At 43.1% G+C, this 22,840-nt stretch overlaps 1 protein-coding gene across 9 annotated transcripts in view; it reads left to right on the plus strand.

The window, feature by feature from the left end:
* DOCK10 (dedicator of cytokinesis 10) overlaps window positions 1–1,359 on the plus strand; it is a 1,740,483-nt gene extending 1,739,124 nt beyond the window's left edge. For 8 of the 9 annotated variants that reach the window (XM_086943899.1, XM_086943900.1, XM_086943901.1 and 5 more), the window contains one exon: window positions 522–1,345. In XM_086943899.1, the coding sequence (XP_086800025.1) occupies window positions 522–592 (71 nt within the window). In that variant the 3' untranslated portion in view covers window positions 593–1,345. Of the gene's footprint in view, window positions 1–521 lie in introns of all 9 variants that reach the window. The other variant, XM_086943898.1, reaches the window with a different exon arrangement.
* Window positions 1,360–22,840: the final 21,481 nt, after the last annotated feature.

Genomic DNA, 22,840 nt, shown 5'->3' on the forward strand with positions numbered 1-22,840 from the left:
TTGTTACAGGGGGTCGATATTGCAGCACTGCTGCCAAACCAGTCCCCAATGACAAGCCGGCCCCCACCCTTCCTGCCCACCAGGAAGGTGGGCAGGAACGGTGGGGGCCAGTTTGGAAAGCTGCTCTGTGCCCACTACGGCCAGTCCGGCCCTGACACTAACGGTTGTCGCGCCTACATCACTCTTTTTTTAAATGTTACTGCTTTCCTACCTGTATACACCATTAGGTGCACCTCGGAATAATGCAAGGAAATGTTAAAAGGTACCCGCATACTTGGAAAAAACTCCCTGCGCATCGTGGCCATTTAAACTTTTCTTAGAAAAAAGACAAGCTTCCACTTGGAGAGAGTTTGATTTCTCTTAACAAAGTTTAGTTAGCCAGCATGTTAAATACGGCACGTTCTCCCCAAACGTCACTGCCACAAAGGACTAAATAGGGCCATAAGTCTCAAGACAATAAACAGTATTTATCAACAAAAAAATGCACCAAATAGTAATTCATTTTTTATTTCTCCATGCAGATAACGCTCAAGGAGGACACAGCAAAGCAACCAGGAATGGAACGGACTTGCGTCCTCCGAGCCATCAGTAGAACAAGCACAAACCTACATCAAACAAATCAGGAGCCACTGTAGCAGCAAACTCTGACTTCTGATTGTTAGGTCTTTCATCTCTGTGGTCCATCCACCAAGTCAGAACCATTTCAGATTTTAAAGGGACTATGATGAGGCGGCCATGTTGGCTCGTCCTTTGTGATATTTAATTTATTGAACCTTTTTACAGTGTTAATATTTTATAGAAATGCTAGCATAACCGGCTGTGCCAGTATATCTTCCAAAACTTGTTCTTGCTGTTTTGTGTCTTATTAAGGCTATCATGTGATTCTATGTTACCAAGGACACAGTGCTCCCTCCTATTCCGAACAAAATGCATTCTGGAAGTTGTAGTCATAGTTCACTTCAGCTCGTCCAGTTGAATTAACACACCTGAAAACAATGATTTGTAAAAGAAAACCCCAGAACTGGATCCAACTGGTTATCTTGTGACTTTTATTAGATTTGGCTGAGTTTGCAAACATTGCAGACCTTCACTCAGGTCCCCGCTTCCCGACCTGTTTTATGTCCCAGCTCCCCAAATTCCTGCTCTCGGATTATGAAAGTGAAGTATTTGCTTTCTCGCACCCAATTATGTATAAGGTCTGAACTGTAAATAGAAGATATGTATAGTATATGTCCTTTTTACAAAAAATGAGAAGAGTATCTTTGTGTTAATTTCAATGACCATACTAAAGCTATGATGTAAACATTGTAGACAAAGTTTATTAAAATATATGTCTTTGTGTACAAATCTGGGTCAATCAATTTGTCTTTTTGACCTCTGTTCTTTAACTTTCGTGTTTCTATACGTAGGAGGGCCTTGATCACCAGACTAAATACTATACACCACGCAATAGAGCAAACCAGGAAGGGGCCACTGCAACATAAGTAACAAACTATGTATCAAATTACGGTTTGGTATTAACATCACCAGCAGCCATTATCAAGTAGATTTTGACATTTTCCCAAAGTTTTAAAGACCCCAATAAAAAACATTTTTCCTGGCAGCATTCTCAAAAGGCTCTTTAAAAGCAAAAGGGTGTTAGAGATTCTGTTCTGTTCCGGTTTGAACTGGAAGTGTGGGCCATTACCAGAACAACTTCCAATAGTTTCTGGGCATATTTGTTAAGGTGTGGAATAGAAAGATGTCTGGTAACCTGATTACCAGACATTTTTCCTCATTCTGTACATTTACCTCGTTTGTCAAGGAGAAATGAGTTGTTATGCCATCTCATTTGCATAATTGAACCACTCTTAGTATTAACAGAAGTTGTTTTCAAATTAATTTTTGATAAAAGTCCCAAGTCCTTACATTTGCATTTTGGCACTTATAGTCATGGATTCATAATTGGAAAAGTGAAGCAATAAGTAGTAGAAGTAAAAAAAATTTTTTTTATCTCATCTAACAATCTAGCATCTCTGATTCCTGTTCCATTGTTACGATATGTTGTTATTCATAGCTAGTAATTTGAAGGAAATCAAAATTACAGTGAGGAATAGTTTCACATCAACACAGAATACAAGTCGTTTTTAGATCTAACCTAGGGAAAGCTACAGCAGCTATCGTAATATTGTGGCACCTCAGCCAACGGTTACTCTATGGGTCTGATTACAAGTATAGGTGCTATTTATCGCTCCTGGTAGATAACATACCACAGGGTTCGTTATTTACCAGGCGTCATAAATAGGGCCTATTTCAAGTTTCTGAGGAATAACATGCAGATTTTGGTGTTTTATGCACCAAAATCTGCATGGTACTGTAAATACTGTATATGTAAAACTTTATTGTTTAGTTAATTAAAACCATAACAAAAATGAACATGGAAGACATTTTAACATTACAGTGAAATCAATAAAATTTCTGCATCGTACAGTTTAAATTGCAAAAGTTAAAATGATGCTGGTATAAGCTGTGTCCAATTGTTTGTCATTAAAATAGTTAATAAAACTGAGCATCTTATTTTAAAATATCAAGAGCTTTCAGCCGCTTTTCAAAGGCTATCAAGAATTTTATAAATTTGCAATTAATTATTGGGTCAGTTGAGTCTAAGGCACCAATAATGGCAGATCTACAGGTGCGTAGACCTTTGGCCTTAAAAATGTTCTTTAGAAAAAGTGTTCGCTCCTGGGTCAGTGATTTGCAGTGGCATATAATGTGGATTATATCTTCTTTTATAGTGCCACATAGTCGGCAGGTATTTGCTTCTGAGCGTTTCCAGACAGGTCCATCAGCCACAGTTGGTGGATTACCGAATCTCACTGCCATCAGCCTTTTTTTTATAAACACAGAGTATGTTGATGCAAGGTAGGTAGCCGGGATGAGATTGTTATAGCTGTTAATCACGGTCCAAGCGTGGGATCGGGCTGCAAAGATGGCTTTATCCATGATTAATGAATGGAATTTGGCCGCTTTTTTTAGGACCTGTTTAAAGGACGTGAATGGTAGATTTTTTTCCCACAAGGTTACCATGCATGTTTGCTCCAAAGCGCCTGTCAGATATTTGTTTGCGGCAGAATTTTGTTGATTTTGTAATTCCTGCCATAACAAGCTGTCCAAGGTGTTATTTGTAGAGTTCAATTTAATTCTATACCATACTCTAATACTTGTGTAGAGTCTTTCGAGTGTCTCGTTCATCAGGCCAAATTCTAAACGCATCTGGGCAGGAGAAGATGAGCGTGGAAGTTGCAAGACCTTCTTGTAGATTTTTGCAGTAAGGCTGTTTAAAGTAATATCATCCTTGCCCTGCATAGCTATGCTTGCGTAGGATAGTGTTGGAAGTACTTTGGTTGCCATTACTGTTAGTAGAGGTTTCAGTGAGGGGCCTTGCAGCTTTTTTGCCAATGAGCTAAGTGCAAAAATTAGTGCTCCGGCTCTCTGCTTCATATAGTTTTTTTGGGCATTCAGGGTGAGCTTGTCATCGAGGTAGTATCCTAAGTATTTATAGTCTGTGACTCTTTCAAGTGATTTTCCCTCAAATGATATGTTAAGTTTCACAGTACGATGATTGGTTATTGACATAGTTTTTGTCTTAGATAAATTCAGAGTAAGGTTATTTGCCTTCAGAAATTGTGATGTTACTGCCAGTAACCTGGACAGGCCCACTTTAGTTTGGCTCAAAAGAACGATGTCATCAGCATAAGCCAGATGGGTAAGATGACGGTTGCCAAGTTTTGGTGCATGCGCATTACAAATGTTTAAAGTTCCTGAGAGGTCTGATATGAATAGATTAAAAAGCTGTGGTGCTAAGACGCAGCCCTGTTTTAAGCCAATCGATGTGTATACTTTTCTTGATAGATGTGATCCATCCCCTAACTTGATTTGTGTCCAAGTATCTGTGTAGAATAGGAGTAGCCCCCTCAGTACTTTCTCGGGAATGGCCCAGGCTTTCAGCTTCGCCCATAATAGCTTGCGGTCAACGCTATCGAAGGCCGCCTTCAGGTCGATAAAGCAGAGATTCAGGTCCTGCTTCGAGCTCTGGCATTTTTCCGCTATCATTGTTATTGTTAGTATATTAGACGTAGTTCCGATACCCGCTCTAAAGCCAGTTTGATTTATTGGAATTATTGCTTTATCGTTTGCCCAATTTACCAGGTCTTTTAAAAGGAGAGAGGCAAAGTATTTGGCTTCGATGTCCTGGAGTTTTATTAGGCGGTAATTTAAAGGGTTTGCCCTGTCTCCTCCTTTGTGTATTGGGGTGATGATAGAGCCTTTCCAGCTTTCTGGGATGCGATTATACCTTTGAACGTCTGTAAAGAGCTCTTCGAGATGTTGTGCCCAAAGGTCTGGTGAATCCTTAAAGGCAATTTGTGGGATGCCATTCGGGCCCGGCGCTCCATTTCTTTTTCCCTTTCCGATGATGGCTATGATCTCGTCAGCAGTGTACCAGCCTTCTGTGGCTTCAGTGCACGTATGTGTCCTTTGTGCTGTTGTCGTGCGGTTAATGTGATGATGTTCATCGCAACTGTTTAAATGTGGCTCCGCAGTTCCCAATGTCTGTTCTGGAGCTTTCCGTCGTTTTTCTTCAAATTTTGTCGACAGGAAAGTTGACCATACCGTTTCTTGAATATTCGAGGACAGAACATTTCGTGGCCTTGTTAGCTGGTTTATTATGGTCCAGAATTTGTTTGAGTACTGTATGTTTTTCCCTGTTAAATTCCAGGCTGTTTTACCTGCCAAAATCGAAAGAATGTTGAGATATTTAACGCAACCGATAATTATCGGATGTGTTAAATACAATCATACTCATAATTCCGGCCCATGCGTAAACAGAGGTATATGCATGGGTCAGAATTTAACAAGCAGCTTGCAAAGAGAGCCTTAGTAAACTGCACACAACAGACACAAGACACTTTTTCAGCTTGTTGTAGAGATTCTTTACAGTACATAAAGTGGAATAATTGAGAACTGATCCTCCGGCTCATTTGCACGCTGCAACAAAAATGTGTTTAGCTTGGTACAGTAACATTGTGGTTGTAGTTCAGAATCTATTTGCAACTAACCAAAACGTGGCTTCTAGTTTGAGCTTGAGCTAACTCTCAATCCTCTAGAAAAAGCTAGCATTAAAAAAGTTGTACTTCTATTGATTATTAAAGGAGGGGCAGTTATTATTTCACACTTAATTTTAGGTTTAGCTACACACAGCTTTAGCTGTGAGTTGAAAGTTCGCACGTCACTTCTTCAAAACATACACAAAAAATGTAAAGAAAGAGTGGGCTTTGGGTCAGCATCTTTCTGAGAGTTGGCTTTTTTTGCTTTTCTTCTGGTTAGACATTACTGGTCTGTCAGTGAAACCAATTTTGTTTCTGTATTCTTTGTGACTTTGACTTAACAGTATATCTTTGACAATTGGATTTAAAGTAGTTCATTATTGTAACACCTAGAGCTCCCTTGCTTCTCTTTTTGCAAACCCTTTTTTTCATTTCAAGTCAATGCAATCTTCCCTTCTGCTCCTTTATTAGGCCTAGATCTCCCTTCATGCTGCATTAACATGAATGTCAATAAACCCAGTTCAGGACAGGTGGGCTTTATTTTAGCTGCGTCCACCTGAAATTGTCTCTACCTTAAAAGAAGTTAATAGGAAAAAGATATTGCTCTGATTTTTTTCAATTTCTCCCACTTTCCTGTTCTAAAATGTTAGAATGTATGCATTTACATCATCATTTTTGGCATTATAGGAGTACCCAGCACCTCACCTGCTGCTCACCCATGTACATGAATCAAGAGACTAGTAAGCAGGATGCTCACTGCTGCTCCACCATACAGAAGTTGACTTGCTTGCAGGCACAACACAGAATACACCTCTATGGCTGCTCTATTAGAATAACATTGTTTTACATAAAAGGGGTAACCCTGTGTCCCTCAGAACCTGGGTAAGCGTGGTTAAGTACAAAGTGGTTCTGTTGGGTAACGAGAAATTACTTCAAAGAAAGGCTAGATCAGCTCATTACACATTGAATACACCTCTCTGAAAACAACTGAGAATAATGTCTTTATATGAGTAAAAAACAATCACTTTACACAAGAATTACTTCATTCTGTGATGCCACAAGTTTCAATAGATGGTAAACTGTAAAGAAAACATGTGATAAACGTGACTGTTGGTGAACAAAGTGATCAGTGCATTGATCTACACGGGGTTGACCCATTGGCTACCCATCAGGCTGTGATATTTCCACCTGTCTCCAATACCGTCCCCAGTCTTGATAAAGACGTGCCGCGGCCACCAACTGGGGCGCCTTAGGGTCGAAACGTCGACGCTCACCACTGGTCAAGATAACTCCAGGAGCTTGTACAGCTACTTCTTGTCACCTTGGAGTACTAATTCAATACTCTGGCCTTCCTAATTCCCCATGTATAATTTGTATATATGTGTCACTGATTTGAATTTAATGCACTGATCACTTTGTTCACCAACAGTCACGTTTATCACATGTTTTCTTAACGGTTTACCATCTATTGAAACTTGTGGCATCACAGAATGAAGTAATTCTTGTGTATCGTGATTGTTTTTTAATCATATAAAGACTTTATTCTCAGTTGTTTTCAGGGAGGTTTATTCAATGTGTAATGAGCTGATCTAGCCTTTCTTTGAAGTAATTTCTCGTTACCCAACAGAACCACTATTAGAATAACAGTTTTAAAGTATTCAGGTTTTGAGGTCTAATAGCTGTTCGTTAAAAATCTGCATTGTTTTTCAATGTAAAGGAGTGTGTAGTTGTTTGTCTCCATCTTCAGGCTAAATGTTCTTCTGATGCATTGTAATGAATGGAGATTACCACCAATCCAAGATGGATGCTAAGTTATCTGCAAAACAACAGTACTCTGGAAGTGTAGTATGTAATTGGAATTTCTGCTCTCTTGTTTTGTAATTGAATGAACTCGCACCCTATTTCTCGCTGAACTAAGTGCTGCTAGTGGCCTGGGGCGTATAGACCCACTTCAATAGTGAGTTGTTGGTATATTGAATACCGAATCAGCAGGAGAGAGCTCAATCCTGCTCTTTCAGCATTCACAATCCCAGCATTCCCTGCTCTTTCCAGCTAATGATTTCCCTAGTGCCCCCATACTGACTGCTAAATGTATATTATGAGGTGCATATTTACTAAAGATTCAAACTAGCAGTGCAGCAGGACAAATATATGGCGCTCTTAAGCTTACTTCCAGCGTCGGTGCAACATAATGTTTCTGAAACTAAATATGCCATGTCTAACACTGTGTTAGTCAGATATTATTGTGCCGTATCAAAGTAAGCTTAGCTGCATAGTGATTCTAAAATGTACTATGTGTGCTCACGCACATTCTATGTTCAACGTTACAAATGAGGTTGCATCCAGGCTAAAGAATTTAAACTAGCAGAGCTGCTAAAATCTATTTCCTTATAACTGAAAGTAGAACACGTGGTAGAAGACTATTTCTTGTGGTATATAAATATTTAAGTAAAATACATTTCCATTATCTAACATGGATTCCTATTTTGTATGCAACAAATGTGGTCTCGTAGTTTGTCAAAATTTTTTAGCCTTGTCTCCTACAGTGGAGGACCCAAGGGCCAAATTATTTAGCTTCTGTCATACCTCATCTCCTCCTGGACAAACACCTTCTTTATTATTACTGCACTAATGCTTGAGAAGCTATCTGTCAAAGGAAGCCCACAATATAGTTTTGCTTTGAACTGAAGGTATCTCACAGACTTAAAGAGGCCTGGTTGGTACAGCAGATGTGCCTTGAAGAAGTTATATTCTGATTTGAGTGCTCAAAGAGGGTGGTATTTCAAGGACACCAGGGAGAGAGAGAATTGTATTAAAAGTTATGTTCTGCCATTTCATAAAACTGGAGAACCAAACATTGTGGGCCTACGCTTTCTTTAACTGGACCAGTGTTATGGCAGAGTTTTTGGCTTTATTTAGCAGTGATATAGATCATTAATCTTGCTCGCATCTAGTATAGGTATTCTTAGCCTGTGTTGGCCCTTTTAAGCCCTTTTTCCAGACCTAGAAGAGGATAGCTGCTTAATATGCCTTTATTCTTGACTTTAACCTGTCTATTGCCTATTGGCTTTGACATATTAGACACATTGGTATGGTTTATGTAGGTATTCTGACAGAGCTAAGGAGCATTTCACCCCTTTCAGGCCTACAGGCCTAGAGCTAGAGGGACTCCATCTTGATGAAGCTGAGAGGCTTTTCAGGGCAAAGGCAAAGTTTATAGTTAAGGCTGTTTTTCACTTGGAAAGAACCGGTCTGGGCCAGCCCTTATCGGTAGGCTGTATTATTCTCTGTGTAGAAGACACAACAAAAGGCCGGCCGGCTGGGTGTGTGTCCTTGATGCGAGGTGATGCAGAGACCTGGTGGGCGGCAGGCTGATGGCTGGAACTTTCCATGAGGAAACAGCATTCTATATCAGTGAAGTGCAGAGGCGGAGCCAGTCAGTCAAGCAGAGGGAGTCAAGCAGAGGGAGTCAAGCAGAGAGGGAGTCGAGTGAAGGTGGCGGTGCCAGAGAGTCGTGTTAAGGTGGAGGAGTGGAGAGCAGTGGAGTGGAGTTGGCAGAGAGAGAGAGAGGGTTCAAGCTGGAGAAGAGCTGAGTTGAATAGTGAGCTGGAACTGAAGGAAGCAGTCAGAAGCAGTGCTTATCAGGAGGAGGTGTGAATAGCTGGAGTCTGAAGTAATGCCTTTTAGAAGAGACCGAGGAGAGATCGTGGACTAAATTGGACATTGGCGCAGAGACAGAGTGAATAAGCTAGTGGAATGAACGGTGATCAGAGCGGCAGGAACCATTAAGACTGAATCTGGAAGGTGGAGACAGTTCGTGTGGGGGAGAGGAGTCCAGAGACAGAGCGATCAGCGCAGAGGTGTACCCAAGAGTGCAGGAGAGAGAGAGAGAGTCTGAGATGAGCCAAGGCACAGACGAGAGAGGAACCCAGATGACAGCTAGAACAAGACTACACACTAATAAGGTGAAGGCGTTCCTGTTATATTAATTTACTTTACACTTGCATCTTAATCTTATCTTTATTCTCTGGGCTTTTGCATTGCTAATCTTTTCTCTTTCAGCGGAGTGTTCTACCTATAGTCTTTGTCAGATCTGTGTATGTATCTATATTATTGTGATTAAAGAGACCCCCAGTTTATTTATGAACTGCCATGCGCTTCATATTTTTGGTCAATATAGGTAAATGTAGCTCCTAGGTAATTACTAGGCACGTGAATGGATGAGTAATCCCAATCAGGTAAGTGGTGATCACATAAATAGGGAGTGAGTGGACCTATGATGCCAAGAATAGGGGACGCATGATATTAATTGGCTAACTCCTAATATTGTAGTAGCAGACCCTTAGTGAAGAGACTTCCCAATATATATATATATGTATAGGTGTTCATAGGAATGTGGTCGTCGTTGATATGCGGCGTTAGTGAGAACACTGGGTGGGAGACCAGTGTAGATACCCACTGGATTGTGGCTTGAGTAAGTGAGAGCACTAGGTGGTCGAACTAGTGTGTAGTTTCGCAGGATTGCGAACAGTTTGGAAAAGGGAGCATTGGGTTCTGCAGGCCCATGTGTAGTCGCACCGGATTGTGCGCAATATCTGCCCTAGGGTAGACCGGTCTGGGTCTGAGTGGCCGCGAGACCAACTGATGTGAATAAGTGTGGTGTAGGGTATGGATATCCCTAGTAATCAGTGAGTATTCTTAGTATCCCTATAGATTTAGTGGTGTTTTTAATAATATGAGCTTGTATATTGCGAGTTCCCCATCCTCAGGTAGGTACCAGGTGCCTGGATAGGTGGTCCTGAGGAGGGAAGGTGAGTACGTTCTGGCTGGGTTGGAGGGGCCCCTGGGGGCTGATCCCACCTACTCAGAAAATCCAGCCATTACAACCAGTAAATGTATATTTGTACTAAATAACATAGGAGGGGGGCATGTAGAAATTATAACATGATTTGTTTAGGAAAGATTCACCATTAGCTGTTGACTTTACCTTCTAAACACTGCTGCTACTTTTATCAAACTACTTAGGACTGAGAAAAAAGGTGAGCTTGTTGGAAGAATTCCTACATGACCAGTGGCCTTAGGCCTGGAGACTTCTCTTTATTTTCAATGTCTGAACTCAAAAGCTGTACTCTGTTTACCCGCAAGGATTAGAAGGTGCAGGTCTGTCTGTAATAACTGGACCTTTGGCAGTGAGCCAGAGAAATGTAGGGAAAGGTCTTTTCCCACTTGAACCTTTGGTCTTCTGCCGGGGAATTCTTTCTTGAAAGTTTCAAGTTCTTTTGGAGCACCAAGAGAAAAGGTTGCCAAGCCATTCTTGGAAAACTGTACATTCTCTTTCATCAACTACTTTTTTAAACAATAATATTAGCTGCGATTAAAACTGTTTGTAAGAATGAAATTTTCCCTCAAAATATTCTTTTTTTAAATCATTCTTGGGGCATTGTTGTGTATCAGTGCAAAAAATGAATTCTCTGCTACTACACATTGGCCATTTGTGGGGAATCAAAACCAGCGTATTTGTTTGCTTACATTTTTACTTCCAAAGACTCTTTCTGTTTTTAAAACATCCAAATTTGTTTTCTAATTATTACTGATCCCTGAATCAAAATTGCGGAATTAAATTTATTTGTAAAATTCATGGTATGCAACTCACAACTCTGATGCTGTTTTAGCATTAATGTTAATTCTGTGGTTACTCACAGAAGTCTGTTTAATAATAAAATATGGATGGTTTTGACTTTGAGGAGCTCAACCAAAGTTCCTATCAGGACTTAGTCCTCTGTCTCTCTCTCCTACTTTAATACTCCAGTTTCCCAAACTTCTATTTTCAGCAACACATACATTAAGAGAATCAAAGCTTTGGGAGGCTACTCAACACACCTCAAATGTACTAGTGGATTCTATTTATTTATGGATATATTACTGTAAATCCCCGCTATGTGTTTAGGAGACAGACACTTATAAGCTCTAAACTGTGCCAAATACTGTGACTTGTGAGGACAGCTACTTAAAAATGTATATTGAAGTTACTAGCGGAAGAGTAAAATTTAGGTGGATGCCTAACAAATATAAAATCAGGTTTAGGCTCCATCATTTGGTTCTCAAAGGGGTTGTATGTTGAGCTCCTAACCATTAAAGGCTCACACTCTTTCTCTTAATGCACAGGATAAGGTAGAAGAGTGAAATGCCTCTGTTATTCTGCAATATATGGGACTAATTCCATGTGACCTGGCATTCCTGCACCTGAAATCAGGCCCACATTTTCACTCAGTGAAGCTGAACCTGATCCCCTCTTACAGAGTGCAGACTTCACAGCCCTCCTCTCCAGTAGCCCCTGAGCCTACCCTTGCCCAGATACTCTACTCACTCCTGCTCCCGCCCAGTGACTGGCATTTCTCGCCCACTCTCCCATTTACCACCTTCTTGAAGTGGGTGTTGAATAGGAGAGCGGGAAAGTTGCTCGACTCAGGATAACCTTAAGGAAAAGAGCACAGGATGTCAGCGTGCTTATTTCCCGTTGAGCATAGATGAATACAAAGACAAAATCAGGGATAAACCAAAGGAGACATATTTTAGTTACAACGTCATTTTTACACTGACCCCAGCAGCCGTGTGAAATGCTACTTTGGTAACTAAAGGCCTTGATTCTCAGTCTTCGTTGGTGTTACATATTTTTAATTTGCTCAACTCATACTGAAAATTATTTGTTTCACAATCAAATGCATGTGCACTTTTGACCTTTCTTTCACATAAATTCGCTGTGGGATTAGAGCTATGCTTAGTTTATAATTAGGGATGTGTGAAACGACATATGTAAGACATATTACCACAACTACATGGGTGGTGAAAAAAGTGCCATGCCAGTGTCAATGATGACATTTTATATTTAAAAATAAAGAAAACAAAGCACGTCATTTTGTGACGTGCATCAGTGTTAAAAATTCAAAGCTGCCCTGGATGTCACAATAAGAGCTAATTTGCTCATTTGTGTTTGTATTGTCAATGCTCCGTCCATCACCACCTTTGGTTTTTCTTTGTGCGCCCTAAGTTGGCAGGGTATCTCAGACGTGAGTCCCTTGCTCACTTTGCCATTGGAGTCAAGCAAGCCCGGCTGAAGACGGCTGTAATGCCAGAAACCGGTCCTGGGAAGCTTGATTCCGGTCCAGGAAAGATATGGCTTGGCAGTTCGGGCTGGACTGTTCTCATGAGCCACAGGGTCAGACTGATTTGCATATGGCCATGTCTGAACTGGGGTGGCTGAGTGAGCTAAAGAATGGTGATGGAATAAACCCAGATCAGTTGACTGGGGGTGAGTGTTTGATTTGCTCAAACGATCCATCCATCATCCCCTTTTGTTTCGCTTTGTTCGCCCTAAGTTGGCTGGGTATGCTCGGACGTGAGTCCCTTGCTCACTTGGCCACTGGATTCAAGATAGCCTGGCTGATAAGGATTATGAATCCGAAACCGGTCCCAGGATGCTTGTTTCCGTTCCAGGGAAGACATGGCTTGGCAGTTCGGGCTGGACTGTTCCCATGAGGCACAGGGTCAGACTGATTTGCATATGGCCATGTCTGAACTGGGGTGGCTGAGTGAGCTGAAAAATGGTGATGGATTAAACCCAGATCAGTTGACTGGGGGTGAGTGTTTGATTTGCTCAAACGATCCGTCCATCATCCCCTTTTGTTTCGCTTTGTTCGCCCTAAATTGGCAGGGTATGCTCAGACGTGAGTCCCTTGCTCACTTGGCCACTGGATTCAAGATAGCCTGGCTGATGAGGATTATGAATCCGAAACCGGTCCCAGGATGCTTGTTTTCGGTCCAGGGAAGACATGGCTTGGCAGTTCCGGCTGGACTGTTCCCATGAGGCACAGGGTCAGACTGATTTGCATATGGCCATGTCTGAACTGGGGTGGCTGAGTGAGCTAAAGAATGGTGATGGATTAAACCCAGATCAGTTGACTGGGGGTGAGTGTTTGATTTGCTCAAACGATCTGTCCATCATCCCCTTTTGTTTCCCTTTGTTCGCCCTAAATTGGCGGGGTATGCTCAGACGTGAGTCCCTTGCTCACTTGGCCACTGGATTCAAGATAGCCTGGCTGATGAGGATTATGTATCCGAAACCGGTCCCAGGATGCTTGTTTCTGGTCCAGGGAAGACATGGCTTGGCAGTTCGGGCTGGACTGTTCCCATGAGGCACAGGGTCAGACTGATTTGCATATGGCCATGTCTGAACTGGGGTGGCTGAGTGAGCTAAAGAATGGTGATGGATTAAACCCAGATCAGTTGACTGGTGGTGAGCGTTTGATTTGCTCAAACGATCCGTCCATCATCCCCTTTTGTTTCGCCTCGGAACAGCTCCATGCATGGCTTGATGAAAAAGCTCTGAGTGAGAGGGCCTGGCTCAGAGATCTCGCTAGCCCCTGGGGTGGAATTTCCCCAACCTGGGACACCCTTCTCCGGCCTGGTGTGTCACTTAGAGCCCAGGACAGGGTCCCTCAGACCCAGGGAGGGCTTGCCTACTTAGCCAGGAGGTGAAACTCCACCTGGGCCCAGGGTCTTCCATCTCTGGCCCACCTGTTTGGCAAAATGCCCAGGAAGGTGAGGGGTTCTGCAGGCCATGGGTGGGCTCCTGATGTCGCCAAAATGTTGTAAACAGATTAAGTAGGCAGCAGGACACGTCTTCAGGTTATTAAGATAGGTTTATTAAGTTAAGACAGCAGAGCAGTAAACCTCACAGCTGGCCAAACCAACAACTGCCAAGGCTGGAATCTCCACATCACAGTAGAACACTCTTAGGTTAGAAGACAGAAACACTAAGAAAGGACTACAGACACCAGGTAGCCATATTGAAGAAAGTATTTATATAAGACAGCTCCCCTGCTTTGTTGGGTGAAAACGTGCATTGGGTCAGAGCCTTGCAAGCACCGCCACAGCCTAGTGCATAAGGTCCAGCTTGGACTCTGAGAAGATAGCCTGGGGAGTACCTAGCCCCTCCAAATGTGAGTGGAATCTGACTCAGAAGACAAGGTGCACCCAGATGGCTGTCCTTCAAGACCAGTCACAATTTACTCTTAGCTCTGCCATCTGATCACACATGCCATTGGAATGCATGGCGTGTCCAGGTGGTCGGTCTACTCTGGAAGTCCAAAGAGTGCTCATGTGACTCTTTGATCCCAGCCAGGACTCTAAGAGGCCGGATACATTGGCTCAAATGTACCCCTCTGTTACTCTGTATGCACAGATTACAAGAAGGACAGGTGGCCTTCCTTCAGATTTGTAGGGACAAGGTACTAGGGATCTTCTTTCTCATTTGGTTTTGCTCTCCGGGTGCTACAAGAGCCTGTGCTAGCCGGGGGTTCTGGCTCTGAGGCTGCTTGTCAGATGGGCCTTCCTCCAAGCCTGCCATTCCCAGAGAGCAGGCAGGGATGTGAAGCTAACGCCCCTGTGCAGGGTATCTTGCATACAGGATGGTCTAGCAAGCACTTTACTCTGATCATTTGGGCACACTCGGTCCATTTAGGGATTGACTGCGTGGCCAGCTTTGCCTGTTGATTTAAGCAAAGAGGTTCCAGCCCTCCTGGACTGTCCAATGTGAGGGTTGGCCACCCAACAGAGCAAAGGCCAAGCAGCCTGGCAGATTGAACCCTCTAGTGGTCTGACCAGACAGGTTTGGAGTGGTGCTAGTCCTGGATGTTGCCTAGTAGTCCGGGCCCATGCAGCATGTTGTTGCCCTTCACCACGAAGCACATTTCTCCAATTGCTCAGAACGACTGTTCCATGCGATGTCCCTGCCGCCCAGACCAGATCCCTGTGTTTTGTTCAGGTAGTCCCTAAGCCCACCTCTCCCTTGCTATTGTGGAGCATGCTGGGCCCATTGGTTGCCATGTCACCAAAGCCAACTGCAGGAAAACAGGGGCTCCCACATCTGGCTCCTGAGGGGTGTGACGGTCTGTCTAGAAAAGGCATATGGCTCCTTTTCCCCTTAGCAGGTGTGGCTATCTGGTTAATCCTGCCAGTAATTAATGCATGTCTCAAAGATTAAGCCATGCATGTATATACTTTGGTGTAAGTACACACTGCAGTTACTGTGAAACTGCAAATGGCTCATTAAATCAGTTATGGTGTGTTTGATTGCTCAATTTGATACTTGGATAACTGTGGTAGTTCTAGAGGTAATGCATGCTGAGGAGTGTCTCCTAAGAGGTACAAATATAATTTAGATACACAAGATCAGGAAATAACACTCCCACACTGAACGGATTACATTTAATACATGCAGAGGAGTACTGACCGCCGAGCATGCTAACTGGTTAAAAGAGCCCCAGAGGGTGGCGTTCAACTTCTTTCAGTCATTCAGTTACACAGGATCAAGCAATACCAGGCCTATGTTGCCCTGAAATGTCCACAGGTGCGCATGCGCCACACTGAACGGATTAGCATGTGTCTACCATCTGCCCTGAACACAATTCGTGATAGGTTTTGGGCATTACATTTATTTTCCATGAACAAGGATAGGCAGGCCTAAGTGAGGCTGCCACAGGTGCAGATCTCGGATGTAGTGGCAAATATTCAAATGAGAGCTTTGAAGGCAGAAGTGAAGAAGTGTGCTATTTGAACAGCTGTTGAATATAGTTCAGTCAACCGAGCGCCGTTTGAAAGGGGCAGGTGACGGCCTCTGTTGCCCAGGGCAGATGAAAAAGTAGTCTGGTTCATATCCCATAACCAGGAGTGGTGGACACAAGCACCATCATGGTGTCGAGTATGGTAACACACACTATCCCAGAGAAGCCAGCAGGAACCCTGGGCCAAGTTCTGTTTTCTTTGTGAAAGGCATGATGTTCTAGGATGGTTTCACCAGAGTGTGGGGCAATCACAACCAGCCTTGGAAAGCATCATGTTTCTGACGTCATCCAGTAATGTTTAACTGGTCGTAGAAAATTGTCTTGACTATTATAGTAAGAAATGGTAAAGCTAACAACCCCAATTCCATATAGGGTAATTCCTGGATAACAAAAATCCAGTCAAGGTGGCGAAAGGAGGTGCTATGTTGTCCACAAATAATTACCTTCCTTAGCAATTTTGTGAACTTTACAGCCAGCGCCAATACCACAATGAATAACACCAAATTGAAACACACAGGGGCATATTCACAAGGAGCTATCGCATAATTAATGGCACTTTATCGCAGCCAAAGTTGTGATAAATTTACCCCCTCATTCACAAGCAGGTGCTAACAGCCCACAGCACCACTTTTCCGTGATAGCAGCCACCACAGAGGACCCCCGCAATTATCGCTGATGAGATGCAGAATAGGTATTCCCGTGCAAAAAGCAGCCACAACACCACACCTCAACATTCACAACGACCAGACTGATCAGCGATAACGCAAAACACGCGATAAGGCGCATTAGCAGCATTAATTTTACACCTGCTCTGACCTGGTGGTAAGTCGGACAGCAGTCTGCACCAGAAAAGGGAGCCCTGCCCAGGGCGTCTTCGGAAGGGCAACAGACGCCATGGAGCAACTGAACATGCAGCACGGACACCCAAGTGGGCCACAACACCCACCCGGCACACACACCCCCGGACCAACACAGGGGCAGCACAGACAATTACAGCAGCCCCCCAGGAAACGCACCTGCCTCACAGGTCCAACATCTGACAATATCACTATCCACTACAGCCTGAAAGGGACAGCCATCCTATGCATCCTGGCCATCAACGCCTAACAGGCCTACGGCACCAACACAGCGGAGAACCAACATCCCACCCCACACCAAGCTGATGGCTGTGCATCACCTGTTGGCCCCTGGCACACCCCAAACAACACCTGTTACAGTCGGCGGAGTCTCACAGCCAGCCACATCCAAGTCCCCCCCCATCTGTCCTGGACATCACCATCATCCTAGCACCCCAGTCTCTTTACGGCCAACACAATGCGCAGGACCCGCTGGTGACCAAGCAAGGACCATACACCATAGCCGGATGCGCGCATGTGCAGAGAGTAATCCACTGCACACATGTCCCGCCTGTGCCCCCTGGTGACACAGCACACAATCAGTGCAACAGGAAGCAAACGTCACACAACAATGTGCAGGCAACATCCGAACACCGTGGGACCCTCACCAATGTTGCCTCCAAATACACAGCCAGTGTGGATGATTCCTTCACCCACCGACAGTCCAACAGCAACCAGCCATCCCAAGATCGCACAAAGGGAAATGCACAGCCCCTTGTCAACTTCCCAATTAATACCCCACTCACCTCAACTCCACAACCATGCAATCCTCAACTCTGGCAATGCACATATCACAAAATCACAACCAGCATGCACAACAACATGCCCACACACCAGACACGACAGAACAACTCACAATGGTAACCTGGGCAAGCCGTGAACATGAGCCATCAATGGCATGGCACCTCAGCAACATAATAGCAGAATGTGGGGAGAGTTGTCAACCAGGCATGTGTGAAGGATGCAGTGGAAACATGATTGTGAGAGTACACAATGCCAAGAGTGGCAGCAAAGTACTGAACAAACTGCAGTATGGAGAACACACCCATATCCACGGCGAAATATTCCTCTGCTGAAAGGAGTGTAGTGGACAGTGGACGCAACCATGTCACTCCAGCCAGTGGGGGTCCTTGCGGAAATGTGGCCTGTTACGCCCCACCTGTAAGCATGAGCAGAGTGTTGCTATGTACTTTGGCTTGTATCTGATGTGTTTTTTTCTGGGGTTTTTATGGTGCATTGTCCCGCCAGACGCGTGGGATTTGCAGGCCTGTGGCTGGTTTCCGCTACTTCTTGTACTGTGGTTGGCCTCCTCGCATGAGTTTTGGCATACGCGTATCGCATTTATGCGGCGTGGCGTTGATTTTTGTGCGGACGTTTGCCACGTTGTCTGGTGTCTATCGCATGCTACCGCTGTGTTGTGAATTCCACTTTGCCTTGGGGTTATTTTCCCACGATGGGCTGTGATGTTGAATGTTGCGTTACACTACTCTTGTGGTAGTTATCACACCTTCTTGTGAATATACCCCACTTTGTATCTGTGTTCACCTTCTGTACTAATTGATAATGAGGAAATTATCGACCTCAGTGAAAGCACCGATTTTGTAGCATTGCAAATTAAAAGAATAACAGATGCAGCAAGACTTGAAAAGCCAGATGTTTATGAAGTCACTGGTAAACCTAATGACAAGAAAAGTTACTTCCACTAACAAAGTCATGGATTGGAAATATCCCAACAACAAATACGAATAAATTCATTAGATACCTTCAAAGGATTGCACTTACAAAAGTACTGCTCAAAATGTGACAAGTAATCATTCATTATATTGCAAGTCACAATGCTAAGAAAATGCCAGTGACATCTATCTAAATCTAGCCAAACAAAATCAGAATGAAACACCTAATGAAATCATAAGAAAAGAAATGCAAAATTAATGGGCAACTTTTAAAAAACATAAGGCAATGTTCAAAAAAAGACCAAAATAATATTGACAGAATAATCACTGATAGGGTAGAAGATGTCACTTGCCAGATCGGTACTTAACAGTATTTACAAATATTAGAAAGACATTATAGAAAAGGAAAACAAGAAAACACCCACATTCAACCTAATTGTTGTGGCCTCTTGCTATCTTATGCATTCTACCCACAGTCTTGATGTTCCCTGCTGCTCAGCCAGTGAGTAAGGTCATTGCATGGTTCGAATTTTTAGAGTGTTTTTGCTTGGATGAGTGGACAGTTGGAGTGAGAAGGGCTGAGCAGTAGGATGATGATCCTGGTGGGGCTCTACTGGTAACCTACAACTAAGCTAATAAATCTATGTCTTTCAAAACCTACGAGTATCCATCCTTCATTGTAACACTGGCGATGAGTGGAAAAGAAACTATGCGTGTGGAACAAGAAACTAAGAAGAAACTAATGGAACTGCTGAAGAAACTAAGAGGATTACAAAAAGTTAAGAGAGTGAAGCCCATAGGAAGCCTGTAAGGAAGTATTGAGCCTGGTAGCCCCACCAGTGTCTATTTACATCAGACAACCTGCAGTCCAGGGCAATTGAACAGGCCAGCGTACTGTGTGTAGTAGATCTAGAGGGCAGCTGCTGAGTTGAAAAAGACTTTGGTGCCAAAAAGTTGAATTTGGCGTAGACAGGATTTCATCATTTGGCTACTCATGCCGGGGGAGAATGAACTGACAGCGTTACTCAAGAATGAATTTAAAGTGAATTAGGACTGACTCAACAAATTCTTCTAAGATCGTTATGTGGATTGTAAAGACTCTGGTGACAACCAAGTAGATTGTTGTGCCTGTGACTGGATTCTGTGTGCCTCTGCAACTGTATGCGCTTTTCTGAGTTGTTTCTCTTTATCTGGGTATGCAATTGGTGGTTCAGCATTGTTTACCTATGAATTGACTCAACGCAATGACCCAGATCGGCTAAAGCAGATCAACGGTGTTTTTACCTTGTGCGTCATGTTGGAAGCATGCTGAGGAAAAACATGCCTTTGACTCATGTGAGTCAATTCATGTTGAGAGGCAGCAGCAGAGGAGCGAACCATGCTGGTTTTCAGTAAGTGGTTATGGTGCGTGCCGAAAATTGAAGTCTGAGGAGCATTCTGTATGAGCTGACTCTTTACATGCGCTGAGTGATCTGACCCTCACGGGACCTCATTGTTACATCATTGCGCTATACGCAGGCACCATCTTTATTGTAAAACATGTATTTGAAGTGCAGCTGTTAAAACTGCGAAGCACGTTGTTGTGGTTACATCAGCTCATATCCAAGTGCAACTGTTCAGCTGTGCTTCCCTGAAGTGCAGTTGTGAGAGCAGTTTAGTGCATTGGTAATATTATCCGCAAGTGCATTGTTCCTGCCAGTTACCGCTATCATGAGGAAAAACTAAAGGCTTAAACACAAACTGCAGCCTTCAACAGCAACTCAATGTGAATGGTAGCGTGCAAACTGAAGCATGGAGAGGCGATGTATCGGGTGAGGAATCGCTCGCCAGAGAGGAGGTTTTAGAATTTGCTACCAGTGAATAATCATTTGTGAATGATAAATTATAAAGATTTTCTCATTCAGTTGTTAAATGCAAGAGTAGGTCCTTAAATGAGACCCTAGGGGGGTGTCTGCTCCTTTTGTGAGACCCTGTGTGATAACAGAGGTACCCCTGATCCTGTTTGGATGTGACATGGGGGTGTTTGGTCCTGTTGTGAGACAGTGTTTTGTGGATCCCTGGTACTTATGGAAGGTTATGAGTTGTAAAAGTGCAGTTCAGAGTATGTAGTCCCTGATACTGCCATGAGTTGTTTAAGTGCAGAAGAGGGCATGTAGTCCCTGGTCCGCTAATCTGTTATGCGTTATGTAAATGCTCACATCACATATGGGGATGAGCGGAGGTTTGGAGACACCCATTAATATTTTTACTGTTGCCCTGCACCCTTATTTTAGTGCTCACCTTCCTAAGGGGTTAAGGATGTGGGGGCAGTGTGTTTATCCCAGTGGTTTAGGCACAAACACTCTCAACTTTCCAACCATACAATGACATCCCTCACTGGCTAAGCAGCAGAGAACATCAAGACGGTGGGGAGAATGCATAGGATAGCTAGAGGCCACAACACTAATTGACTGAATCCCAGCAGAATTGGGCCTCAAACAACTGTGTAAAGAAATTACACTACTTGAAAAAACAAATACATATTAGGAAGCAAACTTAAATAATCCAGTGGGCGTGACAATGTTGCCTTAAGTGAATAGGACAATGTTCACAAGAAATAACAAAGTTTGTTGCCCACAATACTATCAACTCTGTTAGCAATAAGAAAAGTCTCGGAATGTATAAAAAAGAACCAATCCATTGCCGAAGTTGCTCTGAAGGTGCCACTGTGTGCTGCTATTAATCAATGTCTTTGTAATGTATTACTTACAGAAAATGTTAATAAAAAAAAAAGAACCAACCCATATTAATTCCCAAGAATGTACCTGTAAAAGAGCTGAATAAAATAATCGCTTGGAGACTGATTGCAATTGTAGCAGCATTCATGAAGTTACTAACAGAAATTCTGAGAAAAAGATTCAAAATTTGAATAGAAGACAAAACGGCTCCATGAAAGTGAGAGGATGTCTTGAAAAGTGTCAATGGTGTTCCTAGACATTTCAAAAGCATTTGATTCTGTCAGCCAATATCACATCATACGGAGTCTTGAAAGAGAAACAATTCAGTCATTTATCCAAGATATAATACAATACCTATATCCAGATTTGTGTACATACTTTGAAGGAAACCAAATTAATCTATGCCAGAAAAAAATAATGATGCCTGGGTCAAATAAGGTGACTCACTATCCCCACTGTTGTTCATTATTGCTCTTAAGCCTGGTTTCTCTGAATCAATACTCTCAAGATGTCTATCTTCTGGCAGCACCGACTCTGAGTTTTATATTTCACCTGAGTATCGATGTTCACAAATGGGGGAAGCGAAGTTAGGGTGGGTATTGCAGGGAAGGGGACCTGGAAGGAAAAGGGTTAGTTAACAAATCTTGGTTCTACTGCCACAAAATTTCTTTTTACATTTCACACATGAAAACGCTGCTTGTTTCCACTAAAAGAGCAAAGTCTATAATTACAGTTCGTTATGTTCTTGAGATTTCTGAATCAAAGCTATAACAGTTATTTTCAAGGTTAATTGCAAGTTCCCAAAACAAGTCTAATATCCAAAGACAAATCTCTACTGAGGTGAAACTAGGAGTTAATTCCCAATGTGTCTCTCATGCTGGAGTCAGTTGATCTCCCTTCACCAACCACTGGTGGAGACCTAAATGTGCATCCCAACTTGTCACCTTACCGGAGTGCTGTTCTTTGCTGATTCGCCATAAAACTTTTTACTTGAGCGCTAGAAGGCTATACCTTAGCCAAACATTCTGAAGAACGTGAGCGGAGACTGAGCACGTAGTTAGAGAACACGGTGTCAAGAAACATTTGCTGCCTTGATCTGTAGGAAGACCAGAACAGCTCTCTGAAATCTAGAAAAACTATTGGGTGTTTCTTTCCTTGGTGTTGCAGCTCCTATCAAAACCAAACAAGATTGGCAAGCGCAGATGAAAGGGCACAACCTCTTTAAATAAAGGTGCAGTCTTTGAAGGTGGTGCCCTCAAGCATGTTCCAGAACTTGCACCTGCTGCCAAAGGAAAACATCAATGAAGTCATCGGAGTCAGCACAAACAGAGGAGTCATCAGGGTCAGCAGGTCATTTGAGCATGTTCCAGACGAACACCTGCTGCCAATGGCAAACAACAAATGAGTCATCAGAGTCAGCACAAAGAAATCACATAGTGAATCCCCTTACTGGCATGCATGTTAAAGCACACAGATCAATACAATAAATATATTATATAAATACAGCATATCTTGTCATTTAAGCATAATATTATGGGTACAAACATGCTAAAGAGATGGGCTTTTAATATTTGTTTTAATACTTGCGGCAAGGAGTTGATGGCATCACTCCACCCTAAACCCCATCAATAAAAGGGAAATAGAAAATCTCACTGGTAGCGGTGAGCATGGAAATAACCTAACTGGGTGGGAGTATGAATGGCAGTTGCAGGCTCCCAGAAATCTTCCTCGGGACCATACTCTTTGCAGGTAACAAGATACCGTGGATGATCATGGCACATTTTGATTTCCTTGACTAACTCTGTACCCTCAGCATTTATTTATGCACACCGTGGCAGTTTAAGCTCA

This window comes from Lissotriton vulgaris, chromosome 11 (genome assembly GCF_964263255.1).
Source record: "Lissotriton vulgaris chromosome 11, aLisVul1.2, whole genome shotgun sequence".
Lineage (NCBI taxonomy): Eukaryota > Metazoa > Chordata > Amphibia > Caudata > Salamandridae > Lissotriton > Lissotriton vulgaris.